Source organism: Buceros rhinoceros, unplaced genomic scaffold (genome assembly GCF_000710305.1).
Source record: "Buceros rhinoceros silvestris isolate BGI_N320 unplaced genomic scaffold, ASM71030v1 scaffold4284, whole genome shotgun sequence".
Taxonomy (NCBI): domain Eukaryota; kingdom Metazoa; phylum Chordata; class Aves; order Bucerotiformes; family Bucerotidae; genus Buceros; species Buceros rhinoceros.
Window position 1 is genome coordinate 16,522 of NW_010408703.1, and position 27,283 is coordinate 43,804.

Consider the following 27,283-nt stretch of genomic DNA (forward strand, 5'->3'; position numbering starts at 1 on the left):
CTAGAAGTGTTAAAGAGTCTCCCTAAATCCAGAGATTGTCTCAATCTTTTAGTTTTTCATCATCTGTTTGCTTGTTTTTAAACTTCTACCTGGGCAAGAAAATTCTCAAATCTAAGTAACGGAAGCACTGAGAAGAAACAATGGCAACAGTCTTCTTGCTGGAGAAAAAAAGCATTTTTTCAAAATGTCAGTTTCCTTGCAATATCTTAAACCATTACTTCTAGATAGTTTTTCTTAAAAAACCCACAAAAATCCCCCACAAATGTAGTGCTTTACAACCACTTGATTTGTCTGAATGATGGTTCCCTCTCTAAAAAACGTGTGTACCCTGCAGTGACTATGTAGGATCTTTACCTCCTTAATCTTCACTTGGCAAGTAGCCCAAGCCTCTGCTTTAAATTTCCTACTTGGTAGTACTAGTATGGCACCTGAAGAGTAATTAGTTGTAAGAAAGGGAATTTGAATTGTTTGCTGAGATGGAAAAAAATGTGCATGCCTAATAAGGATTTTTCTTGAGTACCTGTAATAACATTTACTTATTTTTGCTTAGAACGCACCACCCTGTAAATAGATGAGTGACCACCTTTTTTAAAAAAAAAACCCTTGCAGAAAAACAGAGTGAAACAGGTGTGGTTTTAAGATCACGCTATTTCACTTTTAGTAAGTCTTTTACATTACAGCAACACTTAGCTTGACACATGTTTTGCGTTCTTTTTAAAAACAGTTTTCTGATAATGTCCTTTTCCATTTTGTTTCTCAGATTGCTCTCCTATTGACATCTAAGGTGTAGTGTTCTAGGAAGGTAAAACATGAAGATGTCTGATCAACCAGAGTATTTCACCTAAATTACACACACAACTCTCTGTGAAGTTTATACTGTCCGTGAAACTTTACATCATGATACTGTTTGTGAAATAGGAAGATCTCCATTGATTCCAATGACCTTGGAAACTCTTTTTGAACAATTCATTACGTATACAGATACCATTATGCAAAATAAGTAACAGAAATTAGGTTTTCCTTCCTCTAGAAATTAGCAGTTCCCCAGCACTAAGAAAGTGAAAAGTGCTGCTCCTGATACTGTTTCTGCCTTCTGTGCAAAGCCAGAAATGCAGAGAAGTTTGAGGGGGAGGGGATTTGATTTCTTTTTTAATGTCTGCCTCCTTCAAGCAAGTCCATCTGTTGTAGCACTATAATTCTGGAAGCAGGATGTGTGTGTGACCAACAGGAGACGATTACCGCAGAAGTGTTTGTTGATTCAGCTCTATAAAGGGCAGGCCGATCACTACAGTATGAATAGAAAAGAATTCCAGCTGAGGAGCTGCAGTAGATTAACCCACAATACATATATATAAATGAGAATGGGGAAAACCAGAAAGGAGTATGAGAATAGGAAAGCATTAAGTAGGAATGAAGACTGAAATAGAGAAGGAAGCTGGCATCTTTGGGGCTGTTAACCAAATAATTTACTAGTCCCTATTTTCATAGATCTTGTTCTCTACCTTTCCACCTTGACAGAGAGAGATGGGATTAAATACGTATGGAACTGCTCTGAGGACCCTTTGGAAGAAATCCCAGTTGCCTTGAGCACTCCACGCTTAGAGCATATAGAGACAGAAGGTTTCTCCAAACTGCCCGTTCTTCACAGAGGAATGGGTGCTAGCTCATGTGGACTGACTAGACTCTCAGGAATGTTCTCAGTCCACAGGCTGAAAGTGAAACTTCCTTCAAGCCATTTGAAAGATGGTACAATGTCAGCATGAAGACCACTTAATTTTTCAAAAGGGTTAATGAATTGGGTAGATACAAAGATAAATCAGTAACATTTGTACATAATATCTCATTCAGAATCTCATATAAAGCATGCTAATATATTATATTTCATAATTCTAATCGGAATAGATTAATAGACAAAAACATTATCAAAATTTCACATAATTACAACAGAAGTAAGCTGAATACTGTAAGACAACATAATGGAAAGAACTTTACCTCTATCGTCAGCTTACTATTTTGAAGTCTCTGATCAGCCAAATGTAGCTGAGTTGTTAGTTTTTCATTGGTTTCTTTAAATCCCTTCACAGAAGACACTGCTGTCTTCTTTTCATTCTGTAAAACAACTATCTGCTGCTGCAATGACTTAATTCTTTCCTGCAGTAGAGTAACACGGTGGCTCAGTTTCTGGACAATGGTTTTCCTCCCTTTTGTTCTGTTCACTGAACATAAAATGGCATGTTACTAAACCAACAGATCATCATATATAAGATGATTTCTGATTTTTCTTTGACTCTTCAAAATAATGTTCTGGCCTGTGATGTCAAATTAATTTACTTAAACTATACTGCTCTATGTTTATCTGCTTCTGAAATGCCAACACTACAAAATGAACAATGACTCAGAAATTAAATTTGTCTCAAGTTTCTGATCGGTATTACCAGAAATACAGGCTTTAGTGTCTTGTTAATAGATTTTTTTAAGCTCAAAGGTCAATAAGGTCAAGGCTTTTTTAAAAGCCAAAGTACATTTAATTTTATTTCATTGGCTGAATTGGCTACAAGGGGCAAAGAAGAACAAGAGTTAGTGAAAAGCCTTATTTTAGTCAGAATATTCAATAGGTGGTACTTAGTAAAAAAAGGAGTAAATTTTAACTGTGTGAAAGGATGCTGTTAGAGAGTCTCTCTTCCTATGAAATTTCACTTTTAAATAATGAGCTAAATCTCTGAAAATATACTCACACAAATTTAAAAAAGCAAATCCTACATGAGTATGTAAGTGGGTTTGTGTAATACCAAAGAGGTTTTGGAACATCAGTTAGGAATGCTTTGTCAATCTTTCTTACAAAATTGACGAAAACCCCCCCGTATTCCTACCTTTGATTAGAATTGATGGATAAGATATCATAAAACAGCTCTTCCTCCTCTTGGAATGTAACTTTCCTAGGTCTTTATTCTGTGAATAGTCCTAAATAAAAAACAGAAGCACAAAGCTAGCAACTATTCGTGAAGGCACACCAACCACAACACCCCAAAGTTTTCCAGTTTGAATTGAAACAAAAATTACTTCAAATAAGACACAAAATTCTAATGAATTTTAATTTGAAAATCAATCTTACCACATCAGCCAGCAAAGAGCACAATTTTCTGTCTTCCCTATCAAAAGCAGAAGAAATAGTGAACTTTTAAAGGTAAATCATAACCCTTTCCAAAGAATCCCAGAGAAAAATGAAATGTCTGTTAATGCTTACATTTTTTTAGACAAAATGTGGATCTATACATAGGGAAAAAAGATGTTGTGTATTATCTGAAAGCTTACAATACCCCATTCTTCAGGATACTGAACAGAAATTAAAAAGGAATAGTGGTCTTAGTATGTCAGAAAGAGGAAGATCAGATTAGGTACTGAGTATGAATATATATGAACATGCAAATACGATGCTTGTTTGTACATGATTTAAAAAAAGTCAGCTGCATACCTTTTAAATATCTGATTTGAAAAACCTATCAAATGTTCAATGACAGAAACAGAGGCTGAAAAATAATGCTGCTTGCAATACATAAAATGAAAATGGCCAGAGCATCACTTACTCCAAAATCAAAATACTATTTTCCCAGCTCTTAAATGTTTGGTGTATTTTGAAATACTCCTGTTCTAGAATTCTGCAACATTTATCCAATTTTTAGAGTCCTCAGACTGCAACTTCTATGTGACATCATGCAACATATTTCTGTAAATATTCGTAACAAAAATAGCCGTTCAAATTTAAAAAGAGTAAATTGCAATACATTATCCATTAACTGCACTGAACAAATTACTGATATGGCAGGATAGCTTAGCCATGAATTCTAGATTTCTAAAATCACCGCAGAATTTGAAGGACAAGGAAGTAGTATACTCTAGGAAAAAAGAAATATAAGTGACAGCTTTTCAGATTATAGTCAAACCAATCTAAAACAAAGGAGGTCAAGCTCTTGTAGGTCTCTTTCCTCTGAGTAGTCCCTTAATTATTTTATTCCATGTCTCAAAGTCAACAGTGGAAACCAGTACTAAGTTCCTATCAGTATGACCAGATGATCCTAGAAACACTGAAGTCATGTAATTGGATGACTGATGCTAGTCTGAAATGGTGATAATATGTAACAGAGAACTGAGCTCTCAGCAGATGATGAGCAAAAGATTCATGCCTGCAGCAAAAAGATTGAGATCTCCACAACTCTCATAAATGCATGAGTTGTAAGAAAGTGCCCATAACTCTCCTGATATTGCACAGGGTATTACATATTTATACCATGTGAGGCAAAACTGAGAAAGTCCTTGTGTCATAAATGATCTCATCTCTAACCTCAGGCATGGCTCAGGACTTGAGAGATTTCTCTAGCCTCTCTTTATATGAGAATACCATGACCCAGCTAGATCCTCAGGAGGGATTTAAGATTTCTGTTAAAACTGGTGTTCTAAACTGTCAATACTCAACCTTTTGCAGCACTATTTTCCGTACTCACAAACCATGTTTTCAGGTGCTTTTCCTGCAAGTAGACGTCTGCTGAAGCATATTTACCTGCTTAAGGCTCTTGGGATGCTGTCTATGCTCCAATTCCACCAGTCTGTTACATATGTGTATCAGAATTTATCTGTGTTTGCCCTTCCCAGTAGAAACAGAGAGCAAATGCAAAATAAACAAACAGGAGAGGAACTGGCTGTGCCTACACTACCCAGCAAAAGAGACCAGAGCCTCCTGGATTCCCTGCAATGTATAACCTCACTTAGGAGCGGCAGGAGACAACTGGAGTAGCACACGCTGTCAGTTTTTCACATTTATCGTCTGCACCTGGCTCATACTGTGTATTCTATAGCAATAGATGGTTGCAGAAAAATTTCCCCCTTTTCAGCTTTTCTGTCAGAAAAATAGATCTTTTGATGGAAACACACAAAATCAAGATTATATAATGAGATCAGAGTGCTTGTATTTGCTTTCTCATGTTGGAAACTAAGAAAATGTAATCTGTTTTCATACTCATTTTATCACCATATAATATCAGAATTTCAAATTAGTTTTCTAACAGCAGCAAGTTGTTCAGTGTTTCAGTATTCTGTTTCTGAACTAAGAAACAACAATATCTGCTAGTGTTTTAAATTCCACAAAGTGATTTATTTGGGCAAACACAGGGGGAAGAAAGTATTAAACAATGTTCAGAAGTCCAAAAATGAGTCATCTGCTACAGATTGTATGGAGCCTCTAAAGACCTGGGAAACTACCAGCTGGCCGCCTTCTGTGAGAAAACAGCACATATATGTCAGGAATGAGACAAGGAGTTCAAATCCCAGACAATTAATGTAAATGGGCTAAGAAGCAGCTAAAACCACACTTTTCTCTAGACAGAATCTTCTGACCAGAGATAAGAGCCAAAAGCATCTTTCCAAGATGGTGACAACTCTTTCCGTGTGCACTAAATTAACTGAGATGTATTCAGGCTTGGTTAGTCAGCACACCTTTTTGCAAGAGGGGAAGAGGAAATGTTGCTCGTTTCCTTGTTATGGGTTAGGTTATCCTTTTCTGTATGGTTTTTCTGATTAAGACAAAGTTTAATGGGTTGTATGTGGCATTCTTTGTCTGGACTGTGAGACAGCAGAAGTAGCTTACAGCAGCTCTACATTTTTTAATCAGCTTTTGCACTCCTGACACACCCTTCAAACACTTTTGCAGACTAATGATTCAGAAAATATTCTAAATGACAATGAAACTACCCATTGAATATCTGGAAGCAAATTTTCTTTTCAGTTTACATCAAGAGTCAAATTAATTATGAGGGGTACAGCAATGATAATATCAACCATTAAACTTTTTAACACTCTGCACAGGAGAACAAAACAAGTTTTACTATATACCTTTTTGTTATATTGCTGGTTTTTGCCTTCTGAATGAACAATGTTGCAGGGCTTTTGACTGTATCGTATTTGCTTTTTTCCCTGTTGTTTACTCCTATATGGCAGTGGATCAATGTTTTGCACTGTCTTCATAATCACTGTTTTCAAATTTTCAGAAGTTGGTATTTCAGAGTCACTAACAACACATTTAGGGAAACAAAACAAAATCAAGCTAAAGTTTAAAGTTCCAAACAGCCAATAAAAAATAACACATACAAGAAAAGAAGATAAACTAATATAAAATACAAATAGTACTAAGTTGACTCATTCAGCAGATGTTTACAAATACGATACAGAAGAAATCTCTGTAACTTTCTTATCAAGTTCTACTGCGTCAAATGGAATCTCACTTTACAATGCATGGAGGACTGAGACTTCAACTGCTTCTTAAAGGACTACTTTTGTTAAGGCTACAGAAGTGACATACATGAAAATCTATTTGATAGTACTTCCAGTCTGTGAATGGCTCACAAAGGTATCCTAAGTTTCTACTTTCCTTCATTTTCACATTTGATAACAAAACAAACAAGTGCACAATACTTCACTAAATAAAGTTTCACTTCGATTGAACTTTATTATTAGTGTTGACCAAGAAAAACCCAGAAATCACACTTCAGTGAAATCTCTGCTTAGCACCTCTTCGGAGTGCTTTTAAATTCTATATGCTTGGTAGTCCTTCTACTCAAATTGCCTGCCATGCAAGGAAATAAGACCCGAAACTTCCGTTCTACTTAATTTTTTCCCTTAAACTTGCAATCAATGTGCTCTTAATTTCCAGTTTTCCAGTGTCTTATCCCAGATTATAATTTGTTTCCACATATTTGGTGAAGTCTATCTTTAAATATGAAGTCTTGGATACTTTATTTTCTATACTGTCAGTGGCTATTCAGCATCACTTGTGCAACCAGGAATTCCTTGCCAGAAGGTAATTTTTATTTGTTACTTTTTAAACCAAGACATTGAAAAAAGACACAACTGAGTTCAAATTAAGTTGAACCATCATAAAAATCAGTTGTTTAGAGAAACAGAGAAAAGGCCTCAAATTGAAGAGGAGAGTTTATACAGAAACATGCTTATACTTTCCAAAACCTGTCCTGCCACATTAGTTTGTCTTACTGACTCATAAGAATAGAAGTTGAGGTAATAGTTTGAAGCCGCTGCAGTAGCACAGAGATGTTCTAATTACATGCATGTTTCTCTCACTGAATGCTTTCAAACAATGTTCTGTTTAGAAAATGGAAGGCTTAAATCTAGAAACTCAGAGGCAGCTATTAGTGAAAACAACAGTATTTATTAATAAATAGAAGAGGGAACTAAATGAAAATATTTCCCTTACTTGTTGAGAATGACACATTGAATCATGATCCAAAAATGTTCACTATTCTACAATAAGAATTCCCTAACCTGATACATATAAAATGTTTGGAAGTAGCAATTATAGGTAGCCATGATAACTAAAACCATACATTTAGCTTCCACTTTAAACTCAAATTGCAGTGACAATTTGTTTGCTCAATATTGTTCTTAAAAAGCAAAACATGATAAATTAAATAAAAAGCTCTCTAATTGCAACAGAAAAAAAAGTATGTGTTCTGTAAAATCAGATCTGTAAAATAAAACAGAAAAACAAACAAGCTTTACATTCATGATAGCAACTGACAAATTGCACGGTTCTTAATTTACTTTCTCAGGATAAGGAACCCCCTATTTTGCATGGGGAGAAGCAGCAGAAAGGCTTCATTTTCCAAGGTTTTGCTCCATATACGGACATATAAAGCCAACATGAAGTCTATGAAGATGATTGCACTTTCTTTACTCTTTTGTCACCTTCTCTATATTTCTTCTCTTAGGACAAAGTATTGAAAGACATGATGTGCTACTCATTTACGTCGTGGCTTACTGCTGCCTCCTCAAGTATGCATGGACAAATAGAAGCAGAAGAAATTCTAAATGTTTATGAAGCTTTTTCTGAGAGCCTTGTGCCTCATGAGTGGGACTGTATGGAGTAACAGCTACCTTTAAAGAATTGATCTTTAACCATCATTCAATTAAAGTTAGTACAATGACTGTGCATAAAACATACATGAAATAATTAGTGTGGATAGTTCTTAATTTAAAGGATGTTAAACAGCTTGTAGACATCTGCTAGCAAGCTGAAATGGGTCATTCAAAATTTATCTAACTAAATTAAGGGGAAAAAATGTTTCTCCTCCCGGGTCGGCATGTCACAAGATAACTAAACTGACTTAGTAGGCTTGCCTGGGAATCCTTAGCTGTCAGTGGTGAATATGCAAAGGGCCAGCAAATTAAATCAACCTGCCAAACTGTCAATTTCAAGCCTCATGACTGCATGAAAATAGCATCACTGGAAGAAATCAAGCATTGCCTTCTTTTGGGTTTCCTGGCACCTATTCAAATACTCATGCAGTTGTGGCTAATTTTGCATGCAAATTTCAGTCAATAAGCTCAGAACAAGACCTCCCAAGATATTTCAAAGGATCTGACAGTATTTTTTTTGAATACCAAATCAACAGTAGTTGAAATTCAATCTCCATTTGCTAGTACTTTACATATGCACAGTGTCCCCTCTACAGGGCTAAGTTAATGAGAGCCGTACCTGCTTTCACTCACATCCTCCCAGCCGTCCTTACTGAAGTTCTCAAATACATTACTCATAACCTTGATGGACTGTTTGAGAAAAGCTCCATGCTGTCCCAAAGAGCTCTTTTTCTTGGCTGTTTTTAATTTAACCTTGGTGCCTGTTATCTTGCAATTACATTGCCCAGAGGTTGCCACTGCTTTGGCTTCATCCAGCAAACACTTCATCTCCTGCACTTGACTCAGCAAATCTTCATTTTCATTTCTCAATCTGTTAGCTTCTGCCACTTGCCTCTTCAAAGAGGCAGCTTCTTTTTCCTGCTCATCAATCATTAACCGAAGTTCTGCTTTATCTTTTTTTATTTCACAAATCCTCTCAAGTACCATTTTCAGCTCTCTTTCTCTTGCATCTGCATCATCCTTTTGCACTTTTAAAGATTCTTTCAAACAATTTTTTTCCTTCAGTAAGTCTTTATTTGTTTCTCTCTGTTTCTTTAATTCCCCTTCAATGGCTATGAATCTTCTTTCCAGTTGTTGTACCTAACAAAAGTAATTTCATCATTCATAGTATTTCAGGCTATCTAGTAGAAAAAAACCCTGTATTTTCAAATGTATCTATCATGTGACAATAATATTAAACACAAGGACAATCTATAGTCCTTAATTTAAAAACAATTCTAATGTAGTGCAGATGAAACATTTTACCTGCAATAATACAGCTGTTGAACAAATGGCAGATGGTAAAAGAAGTTAAAATTCCAAGCAAAGTGACACAGAAGTTTAACTATGTTAATGAACCTTCCTGATGCATTTTGAGATCATTACTGATTTGGTTATATGTACTAACCGAATTAAAAAAAATCATTTTCTGAAGGAAAAATATTTTGAAATACAGACAATTTTGCACTAGCTATATAAATCAACAAGTTCTTTCAAGTATTGTAAATACACAAATTAAATATTAATTTGATCTTCTAAAAAAACCTCAAACAAATAATAGGAAGGCATATCGGAAGCTGAACACCCAAAAAATATGAAGGCTGAAATACATTTTCTATTCAGCACAATGGAAAATCTATTCTATTGCAATGATGTTACTTTACAAAATTCTTAGAGAGTTTTGAAAAGCATATTCTATCAATATGTGGTGCACTTGCTTTGTTTGTAAAGTCCTTTGAGGTTTACACATATTCAAGGCCATGAACAATACACTGGTTCTCAATTCTCTTCTGGAATATCTGCTTAAAGTTACAACCAAACCCCGCAACTTCCAGAAATAAGGGGCAGTTTTAATTCTAGCAGATACTAAAATTTAACATCTGATCTGGGAGATTTCCCCAGAAGCTCAGTAACCACCTGGTCATTTTGGATAAATATTTTTGGTTGGTTTTATACAAGATCCATCCCCACTCTTTCACTAGAGGAAGTGATGGGTGACCTAGATTTTTCTGGATGTGGCAAGAAAAGACTGTTTTTGGAGGAGCAATAGGAAAATGCACAGGGCCAACTCCAGCTACTCACCTCATAAAATACTGGCCAATACGACCAGCGTGTAGCAATACAGTAGTATGTAGTGTGAAATACCAAAACGTGCTTTGATATTGAAAATACTGAAACCATAGTATTTATCAATAAAATCTCTACAGTTTTGCAAGGATGTTTTCCCAAAGCATTTAAATTATTTTAAAGCTTATGGAATGATACACAGAGTGGGTACTACACACTGATTCAGATAAACGAGAAGTCTTAATGTACAGAGTAAATTAGGCCAAGACCTGCTCAAACTTCATATACATTTAAGAATTTCATATTGAATTTCCAAGTTTGATAGCAAACTTGTAACACGCATCCATTGCTACCTTTCTTTATGGAAATTCATAGCACTACCACAATGACGATACATCGCCTTATGGCTACTTAAAGTTATTGGGTGAAATTAGAAATAAAAGAGATTTTTCACAATGCTTCAATGCAACCAAGGTTTATGATTAAAATAATGATTTGTACTTTCCTCTCCAATGATAAGTTCAATCACCTTTCTAAACTGAGTTTCTGCCTATTATTTTCTCAGTTCTTTTCATCCTCACTAGCACTTGAAGTCATGTACGACAGCTGGAAGGAAACAACCAATGCCTTCTACAACTATCCCTAATGTACCATCGTAACTCTGTATATCCACAGAGGTAAAAATTACGTAGTACCTGGCAAACAAAATTAAAGTTCTGAAATATAGATGATAAGTGAGCATAAACTGTGTGACATTTCAGATGGTAGCATTCATATTATTTCAATTACTCACTCTACCTTAAGGTAAATGAATGTGAGCACTTTCTATTCTGTGTGTTATTATTTTAACATGATGTTTGTCATTCAGTAATAACGAGATGACAGCCTTCATTGCCTGACCATATGGCAAGTGTTACAAGTATATGCAATCACATCATCTGCTGTAAATTACCATCTTTCCTACAAGTTAATTCACAAATAAAAAATAAACAGACATACCTGAACCGACATTCAAAGTTACAGATTTGCGTTTATTCGATTTAAGCATGCTTTTAAAGATTTATAAGTAATTCAATAAATATTGCTTTGCCAAATGACAACAAAAGGCATGATACGGTTTGAAGGATGCTTTTCTTTTGCAGCAAAAAAAGCATATGGTAAAATACAAGTGAGCCCCCTTAAGTGAACACCTGTTAACATACTAAACTACTTGTATATATTACAAATATCAATACAAATAGCAACTAGTTAAGAACATCTTGTTACCGTATGAGGTAAAACATGTAGAATGTTCAGCAGTAACGATTAAATACTCATCATATTTGCTAAGCCAAAGAACACTAAATGTGTACAGTACTATATTGTGAAAAGAGTTATAAATTCACATACGTAGAAAATATTTGCATATGCAATGTTGTGCTAAAATTTAAATACAACGAAAGGTGGATTTATCACCACTATGCATCAGTTTTTTTCTGTAGCAAGAGCTCTTTGGAGATTAACACCTGATGTCATGTAAAGTTAAATACTCAGCAAAAGAAATTAAGGCTTCTGAACTTTAAAGCAGTAAAATGCTAAGCATATGTTACTTCCAACTTAGATAATTCACATTCACAGCTACTCCACTAGAATTAATTTCAATTTTTGAAATCTGTATTTTTTTAACTATGAAAGGAAAATTGTGGTCTAAATTCATGAGTGCTGACACATATATATGATTCTTATATTAAAATTTAATCTGTTTTCTGGGGTTGGTGCCTTACCTTCTGTAACATGTTATGTGAAGCTTCTTTCATATTCCTCTTTGGAGTACTGTTCTTGACCCCATCATCTTCATGAAGTTTAAAAAGTGGCTCTATCAGAAAATAAACAACACATCTCTATCAGAGAATAAATAAAATACATTGTGACTCCTAGCATTTCACTAGAACAACACCTACACATTTTAAGGAAATGCTTTCTTCAATTCTGCAATTATTTATACTGTAGTCTATTTTCTTGACAAGCCTTTTGGTCAGTTTCTAAAGAGTGACCTCTTTTCAAAGTGTTCTGTCACATAATTATGAATCTTTGTAGCATCACAGTATGTTTTTTTTCATACTACAAGCTTTTCAAAGATACAATAGATCTGCAGGTTAAAGACGCTGTACTTTCATTCGATTTTTATTCTTTTATAGACTATTCCCTCTATGCCTTAAAAGCAGAATTCATTGCCTTTTTATCTACACAGTCACTACCAGTTTTGTTCTCTAGGCCTTGTCCCCTGCTAGGAGGATCAGAGTGATTGGTGAACAAAGCAAACAGTAACAGAATTAGGATGGATGAAAACTTTAAACCGCTTTTTTTGTTAAGTGAAAGATCATGTACTCCACCAGATAAAACACACAAATAATTCCATTGTAATACTGTGAATTCATAGCAATTAGAAAATGATACAACTAATAAGCATGAATGTGACTTTGAGCATCATTCTGAGACAGCTGTGCACTTTCGGTACTAAAAATACCACAAAAAAGACTAGTTAAAAATTAGATCTAATCATAGATAAGAATGTTAACAAAAAGTTTAGAAGTACTAATATGTACAGTAAATCAGAAATAAAACATATTCTGTTTAGATTTGAACCAAGAGCTTAGCAGAAATTGCCCACTGCTCAGACAAATGAGCAATTACACACCTCAGAAAGACTTTTTCTTAGAATATGAAATAATACATTAAAGAACAAAAAATCTGCACGCTGTAAAGCCACCATAATAGTCGCATTTCTCTTCTTGCCCCTCTTCAACCCAAAATAAAGTAAAAAATTAATCTTAAGGGATAAAAATCTGTGCTACACGGTGGAGGTGTGCTCTAGGAACTATCATTCCAAACTACAAGCAGACACTGCAGGTCACTTAAAAACTTTTGATTTACAAACAAAGCAAATATAGAAGAAAACAGTGTTACTCTCTGTAGATTCATAATCCTCTTGATATAAACAGTGACTAACAAGTTTGTTAGAGTGAATTAGACCTTTCTTTTGTCTTTGGAACATGTCATGGCCAATTAATACTTCTGTATTCATGAAATAAATGGAACACTATTCTAAAGATAATAAAAGCTGAAAAAGGTAAAACTATGCATCTGGGGAATATGTACCTTTACCTTGATATTAATATGTTAGTTCCCATGTTATTTCAGACTACAGTCCCCCAGCACAGTGGTACTGCATACATTTACAACATTCTTTAAGTAACACACAAAGATAATATGAACATGCTTTTCATCTTTTTCTAAATATTCACTCATTTGAATGTCTGCTGCAGCTTTTATATCAGCATTTACTGTACTCCCCTGAAAAGAAAATGATTTCCCCTAGTCAAAGAAACTGATCAAAGCACACAAAGAGTTATGTTTATTATGTGGATGTATTAAAATACAATTTAAAACTCTATAAATAAACATATTCTACGCAGGGAACAAAGGATACTATTGCAAAATAGATAGAAAAGAGCTCACATGTTCAGTACTACCACAGAAGTCACAAGCAACATAGAGAAGAGCCAAAGGTCATTGATGCCTAACCTTTTCTATTGAGCAGAAAACAAATGTTCTGTTCAGTCCCTTCTACTCTCCTCCCTCTAATTGTTATGTAATTGTTCTCAGGAATTGGTTAGGGAGGCAATGAAAAAGCATTGCCTATAACTGTCTGTCTACGAGAGCAGGAAGATTCATCATACCAGTCTACTCAGCAAGACATATGCTCTACTCATCATATTCCTACATAAAAAAATACCAAGTTCTCCCTGAAGGAATAGACCCACAAGTCACAAACTCCACCAATTTCTGGTCTTACAGAAGTATACTTACATTCCACCGAGAAAACAGTTAACAGCCAGCTTTAGAATGTAGTACTCTAATGCCTAATTAATAGTCACCAAATCTGATGATGAGTTAGTTTAACACTATTGCCAAAATGGTACTTGAACTATGACACTCAATTCACTACTAGTATTCACAGAAAGCCTTCTTACACAAAGAAAAAAGGATCAGGTTTAAAACAACAGCTGTGTATTAGTCACTTACAGAGTACCTATAAGAACCATCAAAAGAATTACATTTTTGCCTCCAGTAAAGGTGAAGGATTTTTGCCTCCAGGTGAAGGATTCCCCTGACAGATAGGAGGTGCTGCCATGCAGAAAGCCACTGTGTAACTGACTCCAGTGGCAGCCACCCATGCTCCTAAAGATGGGCTAAGCCTTAAACAGCCAGTGGGGAAAAAACACTGTGACGTCTAAAAGGGAATGCCATTCTGACGAGCTGGGGTCATGGTACAGTAAGAAGCCTCATAATGAAAGAAGCTTTCAAACTACCTCCTTAAAGGAATGGGGGGTGGGGAGGGGTGGGAGGGATGGACAGCAGTTTATCTTCTTTTAATAAAGCACTTGATATTTTTCTGAATATGATTAGATGGACCCACTTTTCTGCTTCTGGAGGAAATGGGATGAGTACCTGCCAATTCATTCTTTACATTCATACACAAATGATGACATGAATAGAATGAATAGTGAATTTGGATTTGATGTAGACTAGAAAATAATTGGCAATGGTGAAAGAGACACTTTGGACAACTGAATCAGAATGGAAAGAAATTAGGAACGGCAGCAGCAGAGTTTCCTTTGCCCCTGACCTTTTGACCAGCATGGTCTGAAAACTGTTATGGAAGAGCAACAAAGCTATCCAGTACTTCCTTCTGACAAACACAACTGGTATCTAATCAAGCATGAGAATAGATCCTATCGTTTTCAATACAGAAAAGCTCAGCCACTTTTTTCAGAATTTAACCCTTGATGTTGGGATATCTGATGGAAGTAAGTACCTCTTAAGGTGAAAGTGACTTCCAACATCACTGATAAGCTCAGTAAATTCATGTAAGGTTTCCTTTTAGAAAAGAAAACATACTTAGTAAGGCTGTGAACAAAGTGTATTTAGACCTCTCCAAGTTTGGACTCTTAGGAAAATACAGACAACAGACCTAAGGTTGTACTTTTATTTGGGAAGAGGAAGACATTTAATACTCATTTTATAGCAGAGGGTGTGTGCACTTCATGCATGAGCAAGCATTCCTCACATGCACTCATTTATGCTCAAGGACAACCAACTTCAGTAGTTATGGTGTGGTCTTCTAGAAAATTTCAAGTAATTGATAAAAGAGTCCACCATACTGCAATACCCTAGGATTTACAAGGGGAACAACAAGGAAATTATTTTCTACAGAGTGAGAAACTGTTTTTTTTTATACTTCCCTTGGTATAAGCTTAGAAACAGCTGCCATCAACTCAGTGCTATCAACAAGTGTTGCTTTATAGGTATCTCTGCACTTGATTTTGAATCCTACCCAAAATTTCATGTCCATCTAAATGATACCTATAACCACAAATGCTGGAAAAGGCAAATACAATTTGCCTAACACATCTCACTAGTATTTTAACTTTTTCTCAGTTCCAATATAACAACAATATTATACCAATAACCAGACCAGAAGCGTGTATCCACCCCCTCACTCATGAAAAAGGATATGCTTTAATCTGAAAAGATAATGAAAGAAGAAGGAGCAAAAGACTAATTGTTAAAGCATAAACATGTCAAGGGCTAGCACTTTCAGGGATCTGACTGGTTTTTTGGAAAGGCATGGTTATTGCTCAGGGGGCCCTCAACTCCTCACTGCTGGTCACCTTTCTACTTCTCTCTGTGCGAAGACTGACTAAATTGGGAAAAACAAAGAAGTGATTTTTAAAGCCAGTATTTGAAACTTTCACTAGTTCCCTTCAGCTCTACCTGGGGCTATGAAAGTAACACATAAGAAGTAACATGAAAGAAAACAGTAACTTTCAGTCTTCAGCAGCTGGATATTTCCACTTAAGTTTTACAGATGCTATAAAACAAATTTGAAATAAAGGAAATAAAAAAATCTTTGTTTCATTCAAGTGGCCAATATCATCGCAAAAAAAAAAAATTAAAAAAAAAGGAGAGAACATCCACCAGCAGAAAATTGGGATAAAGAATGGTAAGGCTTTATTGCTAAGAAGACTTCTCTGAGTCTCCAACTACCTTCCTTTGCACAATAGTGAACATAAAGAATTCACAATGGATGTGACACCTAGCTGGACTGCAGCTATGCAATCTTGAATACCTCTCCCAGACTTTTCAGGAACAGCAAACAATACAGAGAGTCAGAGGAATGATGGAGAGGCAATTGGAACCATCAACTACTGTAAAGATTGTAGAGATATATAAGAAGATATTAACGATCAATTCTTGTAGAAGATCCACCACTTTTACTTTCACATTCACATACTTTGTGAGATTAGTATTAAAATAGAAGTCTGAATGTTTATGAAATTTTCTGTATCACTGTATTTCAATACTGCAGAAGTTATTTCAGATTCTGCAGAAAGCTTCTTTAACCTGTAAATGTGTTTTAGATTTGACACATATTTATACACATATGCTAGATATCTTAAACATTAAAAAATTAATTTTATATGTAGTATATACACATATGTTGCAAACATATTAGTGCATATCTCTACATAAAAATTATCAATTTTATAGGCATATGTAGAATTAAGGGTAAAAATGCTTTAAAACAACAATATGTATGGCCTTATGCTTACAAAATACACATTCAAGAAATTAACCTTTGTAGAGAAAATAACCTTAAAATTAGTATTTCTAATAGACTATACATACACATAAAAATACTACAACTTCCCTTTTTTGTTTTAAGCCTAGTTAAACTCCTGAAGTGTGAACTTACGCAGAGATTGGTATACTTTCATCTGATCTGATTCTTCTTCAAGATTCAGTCTAAAAAAGAGGAAAGAAAAAAGTAAGAAACACAGAACAATCACACAGAAGACACTAAAATAATTTTTAAAAAAATACACAAAAGCTACATCAATATATTAGTAGGGAGAAGTTGTCAACACCCAGGAATTAGTTCTAATTTAACAACATTTAGCATACTTCAGATATAAGGAGTCATAAATAAAACAGATGATTAAAATTTATAAATCTGAATTTACAAAATTCAGACATAATGTTGGAAGGCATTAAGCATTTGGTCTCGGGGAAACCAGCAGCCAACGTTGTAAAGATGTATCTTATCATTCCTCTTTTTCCAGCAACTCTTTGAGAAACTTATTAACAAAATTTCTACTCCCTTTTCCAGCCCTGATTTACTACTTTATTACTACCATAGATTACTCTGTAATATCAACCACCTAAGGTCTGTACATGAATACCTGAATTACTGGGTTACGTTTTATTAAAATTACATAGAAATAAAGTTGTCACAACAGCACTGCAAAAGTTTCAAAGTCAAATTGGGAAATGCTAGGATGAAAGAAATAAATTTAAATATTTCATTTATATTTGTGTTTTTTGACACAATCTTTAATTATATAGTTGTGCACTATTTTAGCAGTAAGATCCACACTTAATTTATTTTACAGTCCTACATTTCTCGAATACAGTGGCCTTTACCTCCACACTGTCCTAACTCCTAAAAGGATTTTAACTTTTTGCACTGAATGGAAAATGTTCCCTTTAAAAAAATTCTCTGTTTATGTAATTAAATACTCTGTTCAACTTGACATGCTTCCTGTATCAACCCCTATCTTCTTTCTCAACTTTACAAACACAAGTTGAATGACCATGTTTACACGCACATATGTATACATATTTCCTACTCCCTATACACTAAATGATAAGCATACAATGATAATTGTACAGGATTTAAAAAGAACAGTTAACTTTCATATAAAGATTTTTACTAGGGTGATAAAAGACATGCAGAAGTAAATAAATGATATAAGTAAAGGGTTAGGTTTATAGTCTGAATATCCGAACCACTTCCAAATGAGCTATCTGTGAAACCTAGTCTCCAACTTAAGTTATGATATATCTATGCAGGAAATATTTCAGGCAAGCCTAGACAAGAAATTACAATGGGCAATACAAGATCCAACTCATACAATTCAATGACTGGCTTGCATGAATTCTAGAAATGCCCAACTGCATAAAAGGAGCAGTGAGTCCACCCGTCACCAGCGCCACCGTACCAGAAGAGGCAAAAGCAGATGCTCCTCGAGAGAGAGCACAAGCCTAAGTTTCTGCAACCCAATTTCAATTTTCCATCCTGAAAGTGGCATGTAAGCACAACCCTTTGTTTGCTCTGCTTTAACTGGTTCCCTCTTGCTAAAAGGACCTATCCTCCAATCCCACAGGAATGGAATTTCTTTATAACCTTTCATGTGGAGGCTTGTCAAAGGCAACTGGAAAATACAGATCAAATTACTGTTACCATATAGTTATTGTTACCTTTCTGCAATTCCAGCAGGTTAATGAAGCAGGGTTTCCCTTTACAGGAGCCACAATGAAGTTTTCTCAACAAAATTGTGTTCATGTGTGCTCAGTGATCTCTGTCCCTCTCCATTGTTCTGTTTTGTATTTTGGTTTGTTGGTTGTTTTTGCCCCCTCTTTTCCCTAAAGAAGACTGCCACCTTCCCAAGTATGGAAGCAGTCAGGCTCACTGGTCTGCAGCTCCCTCTGGAGCCCATTTTGTAAATGGGAGTTACAACCTGTCAGTCCACTGGCTCAGTGACTGCTTACAATAATGTTACACTTCAGTAATTTCATATGGCAGTTTCTTCATACCCGTCAGAGTCTGAGGATACTAACACCAAGAAATTAACAAATCACTTCCCTACTTGACCTCTTAATTGCTGTACAGTTACTTCAAACAGATCTAACACCTTTGACCTTTGGAAAACCAATAATGCAGCCTGAGAGATTTTACTGTAGCCTTTCAATACTTCAAGGAGGCCTAGAAGAAAGATAGGGATAATCTTTTTAGCAGGACAAGAGGTAATGGTTTTACACTAAAAGAGGGGAGATTTAAACTAGGTATAAGGAAGAAATTGTTTAAAATCAGAGTGGTGAAACACTGGAACAGGTTGCCCAGAGAGGTGGTAGATGCCCCATTCCTGGAAACATTCAAAGTCAGGCTCCATGGTGCTATGGGCAGCCTGATCTAGTTGAAGATGTCCATGCTGAATGCAGGGGAGATTGGACTAGACAACCTTTAAAGGTCCCTTTCAAGCCAAAATATTGTATGATCTATCTGCTACAAAGAACACGAGTTGTTGGCATCTCCTTAGCATCTTCAGCAGGGACAACTGATACAAATACTCACTGAGCTTTCTTTTATGGCCTTGTAAAGCCAGTGTATTCTTTTACATTGTTACCATAAAGCAATTAACTGGCTTCTTTTTCACTTTATTTAAGCAAAAGTTTACTATCACAGCTTAAGCAGAAGAAAAACTTGAAGAAAAACTCTCTTCAAGAGCTTTTTTTATCTTCTCAACTTTCTACTTGCATTTGTCCTGCCATTGTTTATTGGCCTACCTGTTCTCATCAATGAGTTTAAGTTTTAAATGCCGACCTTTTCGCTGTGAGAACCACAAGAACTTCCACACTGAGGATTTACAGAGAGCTTTTTAAGACTATTTTGGGATGCAGGTTGGCTTGGGGGTTTTTGCTGGTTTTTTCTCTAAATTGTAGCACATACTTCAGCTGTGATGTAGCTACAGACCTATTCTTAACCATCTCTATCAGGCTTTCTGTACTGCTTGTTCTAGTGTTTGGGGGGCTGGAGTTTTTTTCACTAGTTGCTTCATTTTTATGTGGCTCAGTTTTTGTCAAGTGAATATCCCTAGTCCAACTGATTTGGCCCACTCTCTTCTGCTACTACTTGACAAAAATAAAAGAGAGAGAAAAAAAAGAGGGAAACATTTCATAAACCCATCTGCATAAAGAATGAGATATGGGGAAACACAGGCCTCACCTCTTTTCCTAGGGAAGTTACAGAGCAAATCATCCTGGAAGTCAAGGTGACTGGAAACAGCTAGCATGGATTTTCCAAGTCAAACCCTTGTTTTACTAACCTGACGGCCTCTGTAAGGATGTAGCTGGCTACAAGAATAAAGGGAGAGCAGGTAATGGTGTATACCTTGAATTTGTCAAGGGATTTAAGAGTCTCCTACCTACTTATTGCCAGATAGTTGAGATCTGAATTGAAAAGTAGGTAAGTCAGCTGGGAAATTGGATGGACTGTTAGGCTAACAGGGTGATGATCTGTAATGAGGAGACCAACTGGCTGCTAGCAACTAAAAGCATCCCTCAGGGATCCATACCAGAGTCAGTACTATTTAATGTCTTTATAAACAACCTCAAAGATCAGTTAGAGTGCTTCTCAGCAAGTTCACAGATAATATACAATTCAGGGAGCCCTACTAGAGAGCTGGACCACTATTCAGAAAGACTTCACAGGTGGAAAAAACGAGCTAATGGGAACTTCATAAAGTTCACCTAAAGCAAAGTCCTCTCAGAACAACCTCTCGCAACAGGACATTGTAGAAGACCACTTGGATAGAAAGCAGCTTTGAGGAAAATGGGTCCTTCTGAGGAACAAGTTGAACATTACGTAGTGTCATGCCTTTGTGGCATGACACTAGCAGTAGAGGAAGAGTGCAGTCAGCAGATTCTATTCAGCACCTCTGAGACTGCATGTAGGGTCTTGTTTCAGACTCCTCCAAGAAAGTCACTGACCTACTAGATTAAGTCTAACAAAGCCATACCGTGATAGTCAAGAATTGGGCACATGAGTTATGACAGAGTGAAAGACCTGGGTTTTTTCAGCCCTAGGAGAAGAGAAGACTTTATTGCTGTCTACCTAATGCAATTGTGTCAAAAAGATGGAGTCTGACTTTTCCCAGAGAAGTACAGCTGATGGTATGTGAACCAATGGACACAAGTTAAAACACACCAAATTTCAACTAGATATAAAAAGAAATTGTTCATTAGGCTGGTCAGACCCTGGAACAGTTGCCCTGAAAGGTTCCAAAATCTCCATCCTTGGTCTCTGTCAAAACTTGACAACATCCTAAGCAACCTTTTTAAACTGCCACTGCTTTGAACAGCAGGTTGGACAAGACGGTTTCCAAACATTCCTTCCAAGATGCCCAATTCTGTAGTTCGTATTGCATTGAGGTAACTCTTACAGAGAGGCTCTAATGCTTCCTGAACTAAGATCTGTATACCACTGAAAATGAAATCCAAAACAGCAATCTTCCTCTTGGTTTCTAAGATTATTGTTCTAGAAAAGTTACTCATTCCACACAAAATTTGTATCTCTGTATCTTATCTTGGCAAGATAATGATGCAGGGTAGTCAAAACTTTCCATGATTTCAGCCTCCCATTCACAACTCAACAAATCTTGCTTTGCATTTCTGCATCACTGTCAGCATCCTGGTGAAAAGATCGTCAGTACAATCTCACTGCTGCTTGTTCATTATTAAAATACAGTACTTCCAAAAGCATTACACAGTACTCCCTTTTTCTGTAACAGCTGTCCAATATTACACTTAAATAATTCTTTTAATGCAGCACCACTCTCTGACCAGCTAATCCTACTCTGTCATTCCTAGTCATTCCTACTAGCAAAGCTAGTACTTGGACAACACTGTACTCTAAGATCACCCTCCTTCATCCAGGTCACTGAGATGCCTAGTGCGTCAGGATTGTCATTTGATGCCAAGTACTCAAGCTCTGCATACGTTTGGGGCTTCTAGCAGAGAAATAAGTTATTTCCTTATTCTTTTGCTCATTATGTTGCTTAATTTGCCAGTCATTGACTGCTGACAATTCTAAAACAGCTTTTGTTACCTTCTTATAATCTCCCACTACCAACACCCACTTCCTCCTATCCTTAAAAAGAGTCCCTTTACTGCAGGAGCATTCTTGGTGCAATAGGACATTGTCACTTCAGCTAGACAGAAGTTTTCATCTCATCCATGGTCTCATTTAAGTGACTAGATTCCTCCTGGCAAACAGGATGTTGTCCTTTCCAAGATTTATGTTTTTGCAGCAGCACATACAAAACATGTCTTATATGTAGATAATCAGACATGTCACACTAAACCAAATTGAATAACTGCATTCAAATGACGAGACTGCTACGTGCAACCTGAGGTTTTGTTTTTTTTTTTTAATCTGTGGAAGATTATACAGGTACAGCCTCCCTTTTTGAATCAATTACTCTCATCCTGTCCTATCCTGTCCTATCCTATCCTAACTAGTTAGTTAGTTGGCTTCTTTCATTTTTTTCTAATTACTGAAGCCTGACAATCTTCAGTTCACAAACTTGATAAGTTCTCAACGCACAGACTGGGCCACTGTAGACCAACATGTTGGGCACTAAGTAAATTTCTAAGTAACTCATTTGGGAACAAATCCTATACCGATTTCTGTTCAATCTTATCTTTCTAGAAAAAAAAAAAAGAAGGTAATACAACAAAATCCTCACACTTTCTTTACAACAGAAATTCTATGGAAAATATAATGCTAAGAGGGAAAAATAAAAATACATAATCTGTATAGACTTGATACATGTAACATTCATTATACAAAATCAGAACGTGAAAAATGAATGTACAAGTAATTGTGGCTTTTTATCACAACTGTGTGAAGTTCAATTTTTTTTTACTGTTACTCCTAAGTACTTTTACATTTCAAGGCAAAAAACCGAGGAAAAACTGAGGATAGAGTGTTACATAGTCTTACTCGAGCACAGTTCTTTGTGGAGTCTATATTGCTACTTTCCCCAAGCACTAGTTAAAATAATCAGTTGGAAGCATCATCAAAGAAGAGTCAAGTAAGAACTTTCTAAGGAGCCAGAAGGGACTCCCAGGAATTCATGAAGAAGTCATAGAAAACTACTGAAGTATAGTGCAACACTGAAAGAAATCATTCAACCTGAAACTAAGTCACAAGAAGCACGGTTGAGAGGAGATAGCTGCTTTCCGGCCTTTAATTTACACCATTATTTCCCTTAGTGTCTCTCCCTCCCTCTCCAAAAATATTTGAAGTGGGCCTGAAGATATATACCTGGGTGTGTTTTTTCCCCGAATGTGGGATTGCCTTTAACACATTATACCTGTCCCACCAGTCTTTTAAATGATCTATGTTCTGCTCTTTTACAAAGCAGATTAGGTAGAGAGACCTGCGATCCAGTAACATGGAATCTAGTGACATAAGATGCTTCCCTCTCTTAAGGAGGGTGAAAGGATTGCCTCTGCAATCCTCCAACTTGATCAAAAATAAGCTCTGAGTATGATAATGCAAAATACTGATCTGCTGAAACTAGAGAGTCAGAACAGCCCTCTCAAAGTTCAGATACTGTGAGTTAGAGCTTCCGACACTATTTTAGCAGGTGAAGCTGAGATTTGCTGTAATTATCTTAAGCATATGCTCACCGGATTTAGTGCATCATTTTTTTTGCATTGTTCAGTTTCAATTAACACATCAAACAATGGAAATAAAAAATGTGCCATGTCTTGTTCCTAACTGAACGGGGATTTCTCTGTGCATTGAAAACTTGTTTGATTTAGGAAATGCTGAGCAAAGAGCATTATGTTTATGTAACCTGAAAGACTCCAGACACAAACCGAAGATGAGAAATGGAATCTTTGAAGACGTGTACAGCACAAAGGTAGTTTCTGTGTAAAGTGTCTCTAGTTGATTGTAGTCTTGAGGCACAGATATTGAAAAGAAATTCTTGAGTGTTAGTACTTCCGTTGTAAATCTTTTGACAGTAGAAATTCTGGGAGTTGAAGATGTTTCAAGAGCAGGCACTTCTGAGTGCCTACTATATTTTAGATGCCTTATGTTAAACTCCATTGAACTGCGCTTCTAGCAACTTATTTTAGGACTGCCTCACAAATTTCACATTTTACAATTACATAGAACTACGAGCTTGACTTAAACAGAATAATTAACTGCATATTTTACATTTAAAATCAGAAGAACAAATCTACAAAAATTTGGAAACAGTCAACCGCTTTTTAAAGCAGAAACACAGAACATGAAGGATGCCTTCAGCTCACACTTTTCACAAGTCTTCTAATGACAATATATCAGTTGATGAGCAAGGTCTTTCTAGTTCTCTTTTTCATGCTAACTATGCTTTTGCTTGAGCAAGCAAATAAAATACATAGCATATACAGAATTTTTCAAGGAAAACTACTTTCTGCCTTTCTAAAACTGATTTTTTAAATTCTATGGTTGTATTTCAGTTTGTCTGTTATTTCAGCCAGGAACTCATAAATACAGTCTCACTATTACATCCATTACACAATTATAAAACCTCAGCGTTCTAAGCATTTTACAAGAAAACAGGTTTTAAGCTCCATTTGTACAAAGAGCAGCTAGAAACTGAAGTTCATTTAGAGAGGATACTCCTGTACAAAAGGAGCAATATGATATATGTGGGTATCAAAGTGCAGCTAAGCAAAGAGTATGCAACATAACAACAACAACAAAAGAGTAAGGAATGGACAAGGAGAAACTCTGAAGTCCTGCAAGTTAAGGCTGACAAACCAGGAGAGAAAAAGAAAACAAACAAGAGGCCTATGGAAAAACCTAACTTAGACAACAGAAGTGAATAAGGTTCTAAATTGAGTACCAAAAGCAATGCAGAACTCAAGAGAAAGTCTATGGCAATCATAATTAAAACTTTTCTTTGGAAAAAACATTTGCTCTGTAGACTCAGAGAAAACAGACCTTTGAACCATAATTCATGGACAAATGATGGGATTTGAATACAAAGGAAATATGCAGGTCAAGAGGAAGACAAACAAACTTCTGTGTGAGTATAAATTGATAAATTCACATCTTCGCACCTTTTCTCTTGACAAAGTCAAAGGCTACAACTACTGCATTTTACAGTCTCTATCACATTCATGATATGTATTTATTCTACTATTTAATTCACTTTTTAAAAGGAAAGTTCCTAAGATACAGTTTAAAGCAATAGAGAGATAGCAGACCTGACCTTTGCGCAAATGTTTATCACATTGTCTGAAATATTCTGAGAACTTACACGATCTTTTATATTGATACACAGAGTAGGTGAAACCTTGCAAGGTGTTGAAAAAGCAGAATTCTGTAAATACAGTCTTAATTATTAATAAATTGATGAAAAAACTAAAAATAGAAATAAATCCAAACTAAATTTCAGCGTGTTTTAAAAGCAATAAAAAACCTGTTCAGAAATGTCTCTGAAAATTTGCAAAAAACACCTTCTAGCTGTACACATGAACAACCTCAGGCAAAGGAGATTCATTACTAGGAATACCTATCAGCAATCCAGATGAAAAGAAAGTAACCACTCAGCTAAACTTTATTAAGTTTCATTAAACTCAATGTCTAAACTCCTATCTGCAATAGTAATGCTAACACAGCGAGCCACTGCTAAAAGCTCGCAATGTTGAAATTGTAATTATCATTTGGACTGTAATCTAGATACACAAGTTCACTTCAATCAGTTTTGTTTGTTTTTTTTAAGCTGAAAAGGTATAAAATGTGTTCAAAACATGGCAAAGAACAAAGGAGCCTTTTCAGTCCTGGTTAGTTTACAGCCAAGGTTTCTCAAATTCTACAGAAGACAGTATAACTGAAAAATTAACTGTAACACCCTATCGAATTGCTGATAATAAAAGTTAAATAACTATGAGTGATTTACATGACTGTTATTTCTAATTTTAAGAACAAATATGCCAATCCTTTATCTGTTAGATTAACAGAAAACCTTATTTTAAATATGTATGCAGTTCCCGCAGAACCTTCCTGATCAGGACAACCTCTTAAATAGGGAGGAAAAAAAGACTGTTTTTGCAAACTTTGCTCCTATTTATATCTAAATGTTGCATCCTCTAGCAGCTTTGCTAAATTTGAATGATAGCCCGTCAGATGGGAGAAAAGTGCCTTAAAGCTACAGAAAGTTTCCAAAGTGGTATACCGCTTTTCATCTTCATGCAGACCTGAAACTGCCTTGAGCCTTCTGCAGAGAGAGGTTATGCTGCTTGTTAAGTGTATCTGGTAGAAATTGATTGTATCTCTTCAGTAATTTTTTCTCAACAATATGCATTTTCTTATCTGGTTTCAAACCAAGCTGAAAACCCAGAGAGACCTCCTGATAATAAAAATTACTACAAAATACTTTTAATGTTTACACTGTTGACAAGAAACAATCCAGGCCAGCAGCAACCTTAGACACTCTAGATTATATGGAACAACTTCCAACTCCTTCCTAGCCAAGAGAAGCCATTGAGTCTCCTTGAATTGCAGGAATCAGCACCCTAGATTAGCAGAATCTACTGCTACTTTCTCCAAGATTGTCAGTATCTTCTAAAATGGCAGGTCAGAAGTAGAATCATGGCTTCATCTTCACATCCCAAGATCAGCCTCAAAGTGGCTTGTTTATTACCAATAACTAAATGAAAGTAATTCTTCTTGCTGGTAACATATATATATAGATATAAAAGGCAGGAAGAGGAGTAGAAAAGCACAGAGCATCCTGTTTTAAGTACCAAAGCTTCACTTCTATCCTCCAGCTATGATTGCCACAGTGTCAACTGGCAATATTACAACAAGGACAGTAAGATGTCAAGAGAGATCAAGACTATCCAGCTAATAGTTTACGTTGGTATTACATACATTTTTGAAGGTACTGACCTTGACTCACAATTTTAGTATCCAGTATCACACAATATTCTGAATTCTATTTTATGGCAGTAGAATACTTTTGATTACTTTCATTATTTAGCTATTTTTTCAGTAATACGCACCCATGTGGAATATAGGAAGAGGTAGCTTAATAAAAACCTATGACATAGAATTAGTTTTGCCAGAGGAATTACTTCCGATTTCTTTTAGATTATAGCTAGGCATCAGCAAGAAATTCTCTGTAACAGTTGCTTACTTATCAAGTTACTAGAATAGGCAAAATGCTCATACCATCTGCATACAAGCAGGGCTTTTGCAAAATACACCTTCCTGCTAGAACAAAATTTCCTAGTACTCATCATTTTTAATTGTCAGCAGTTCTAAAGATACCATCAGGAGCCCCCACACAGCTCCAAATCTAAGGTACATACACACATGTGCACTTGGGTCTAAAAATTAAAGAAAAGGTAATTTAGAAAGATAGCCTGAACTAGAGCATAAATTTTCTCTCTGCACTTACCAATTTAAAGGGCTCCCTCCCTCAAGAGTTGCCAAATCTAGGTTAACCTACTGCCAGAGGACTCTAGTTAGTCCTCTAGCAAACCAGTGCCTCCCGAGTAATACACATCCCATAAGCCTGCCATCGCT

The 27,283-nt window shown here is 35.9% G+C and overlaps 1 protein-coding gene across 1 annotated transcript in view; it reads right to left on the reverse strand.

Annotated features, from left to right (window-relative positions):
• Nucleotides 1-1,992: 1,992 nt before the first annotated feature.
• Nucleotides 1,993-27,283, reverse strand: part of CNTLN (centlein, centrosomal protein) — a gene marked incomplete at both ends in the record, with an annotated part of 114,803 nt that continues 89,512 nt past the window's right edge. Inside the window, 6 exons of the mRNA XM_010134950.1 lie at nucleotides 1,993-2,216; nucleotides 2,871-2,961; nucleotides 5,884-6,058; nucleotides 8,540-9,060; nucleotides 11,790-11,881; nucleotides 16,826-16,875. Coding sequence (XP_010133252.1) covers nucleotides 1,993-2,216; nucleotides 2,871-2,961; nucleotides 5,884-6,058; nucleotides 8,540-9,060; nucleotides 11,790-11,881; nucleotides 16,826-16,875 — 1,153 coding nt within the window. The remainder of the gene's footprint in view (nucleotides 2,217-2,870; nucleotides 2,962-5,883; nucleotides 6,059-8,539; nucleotides 9,061-11,789; nucleotides 11,882-16,825; nucleotides 16,876-27,283) is intronic.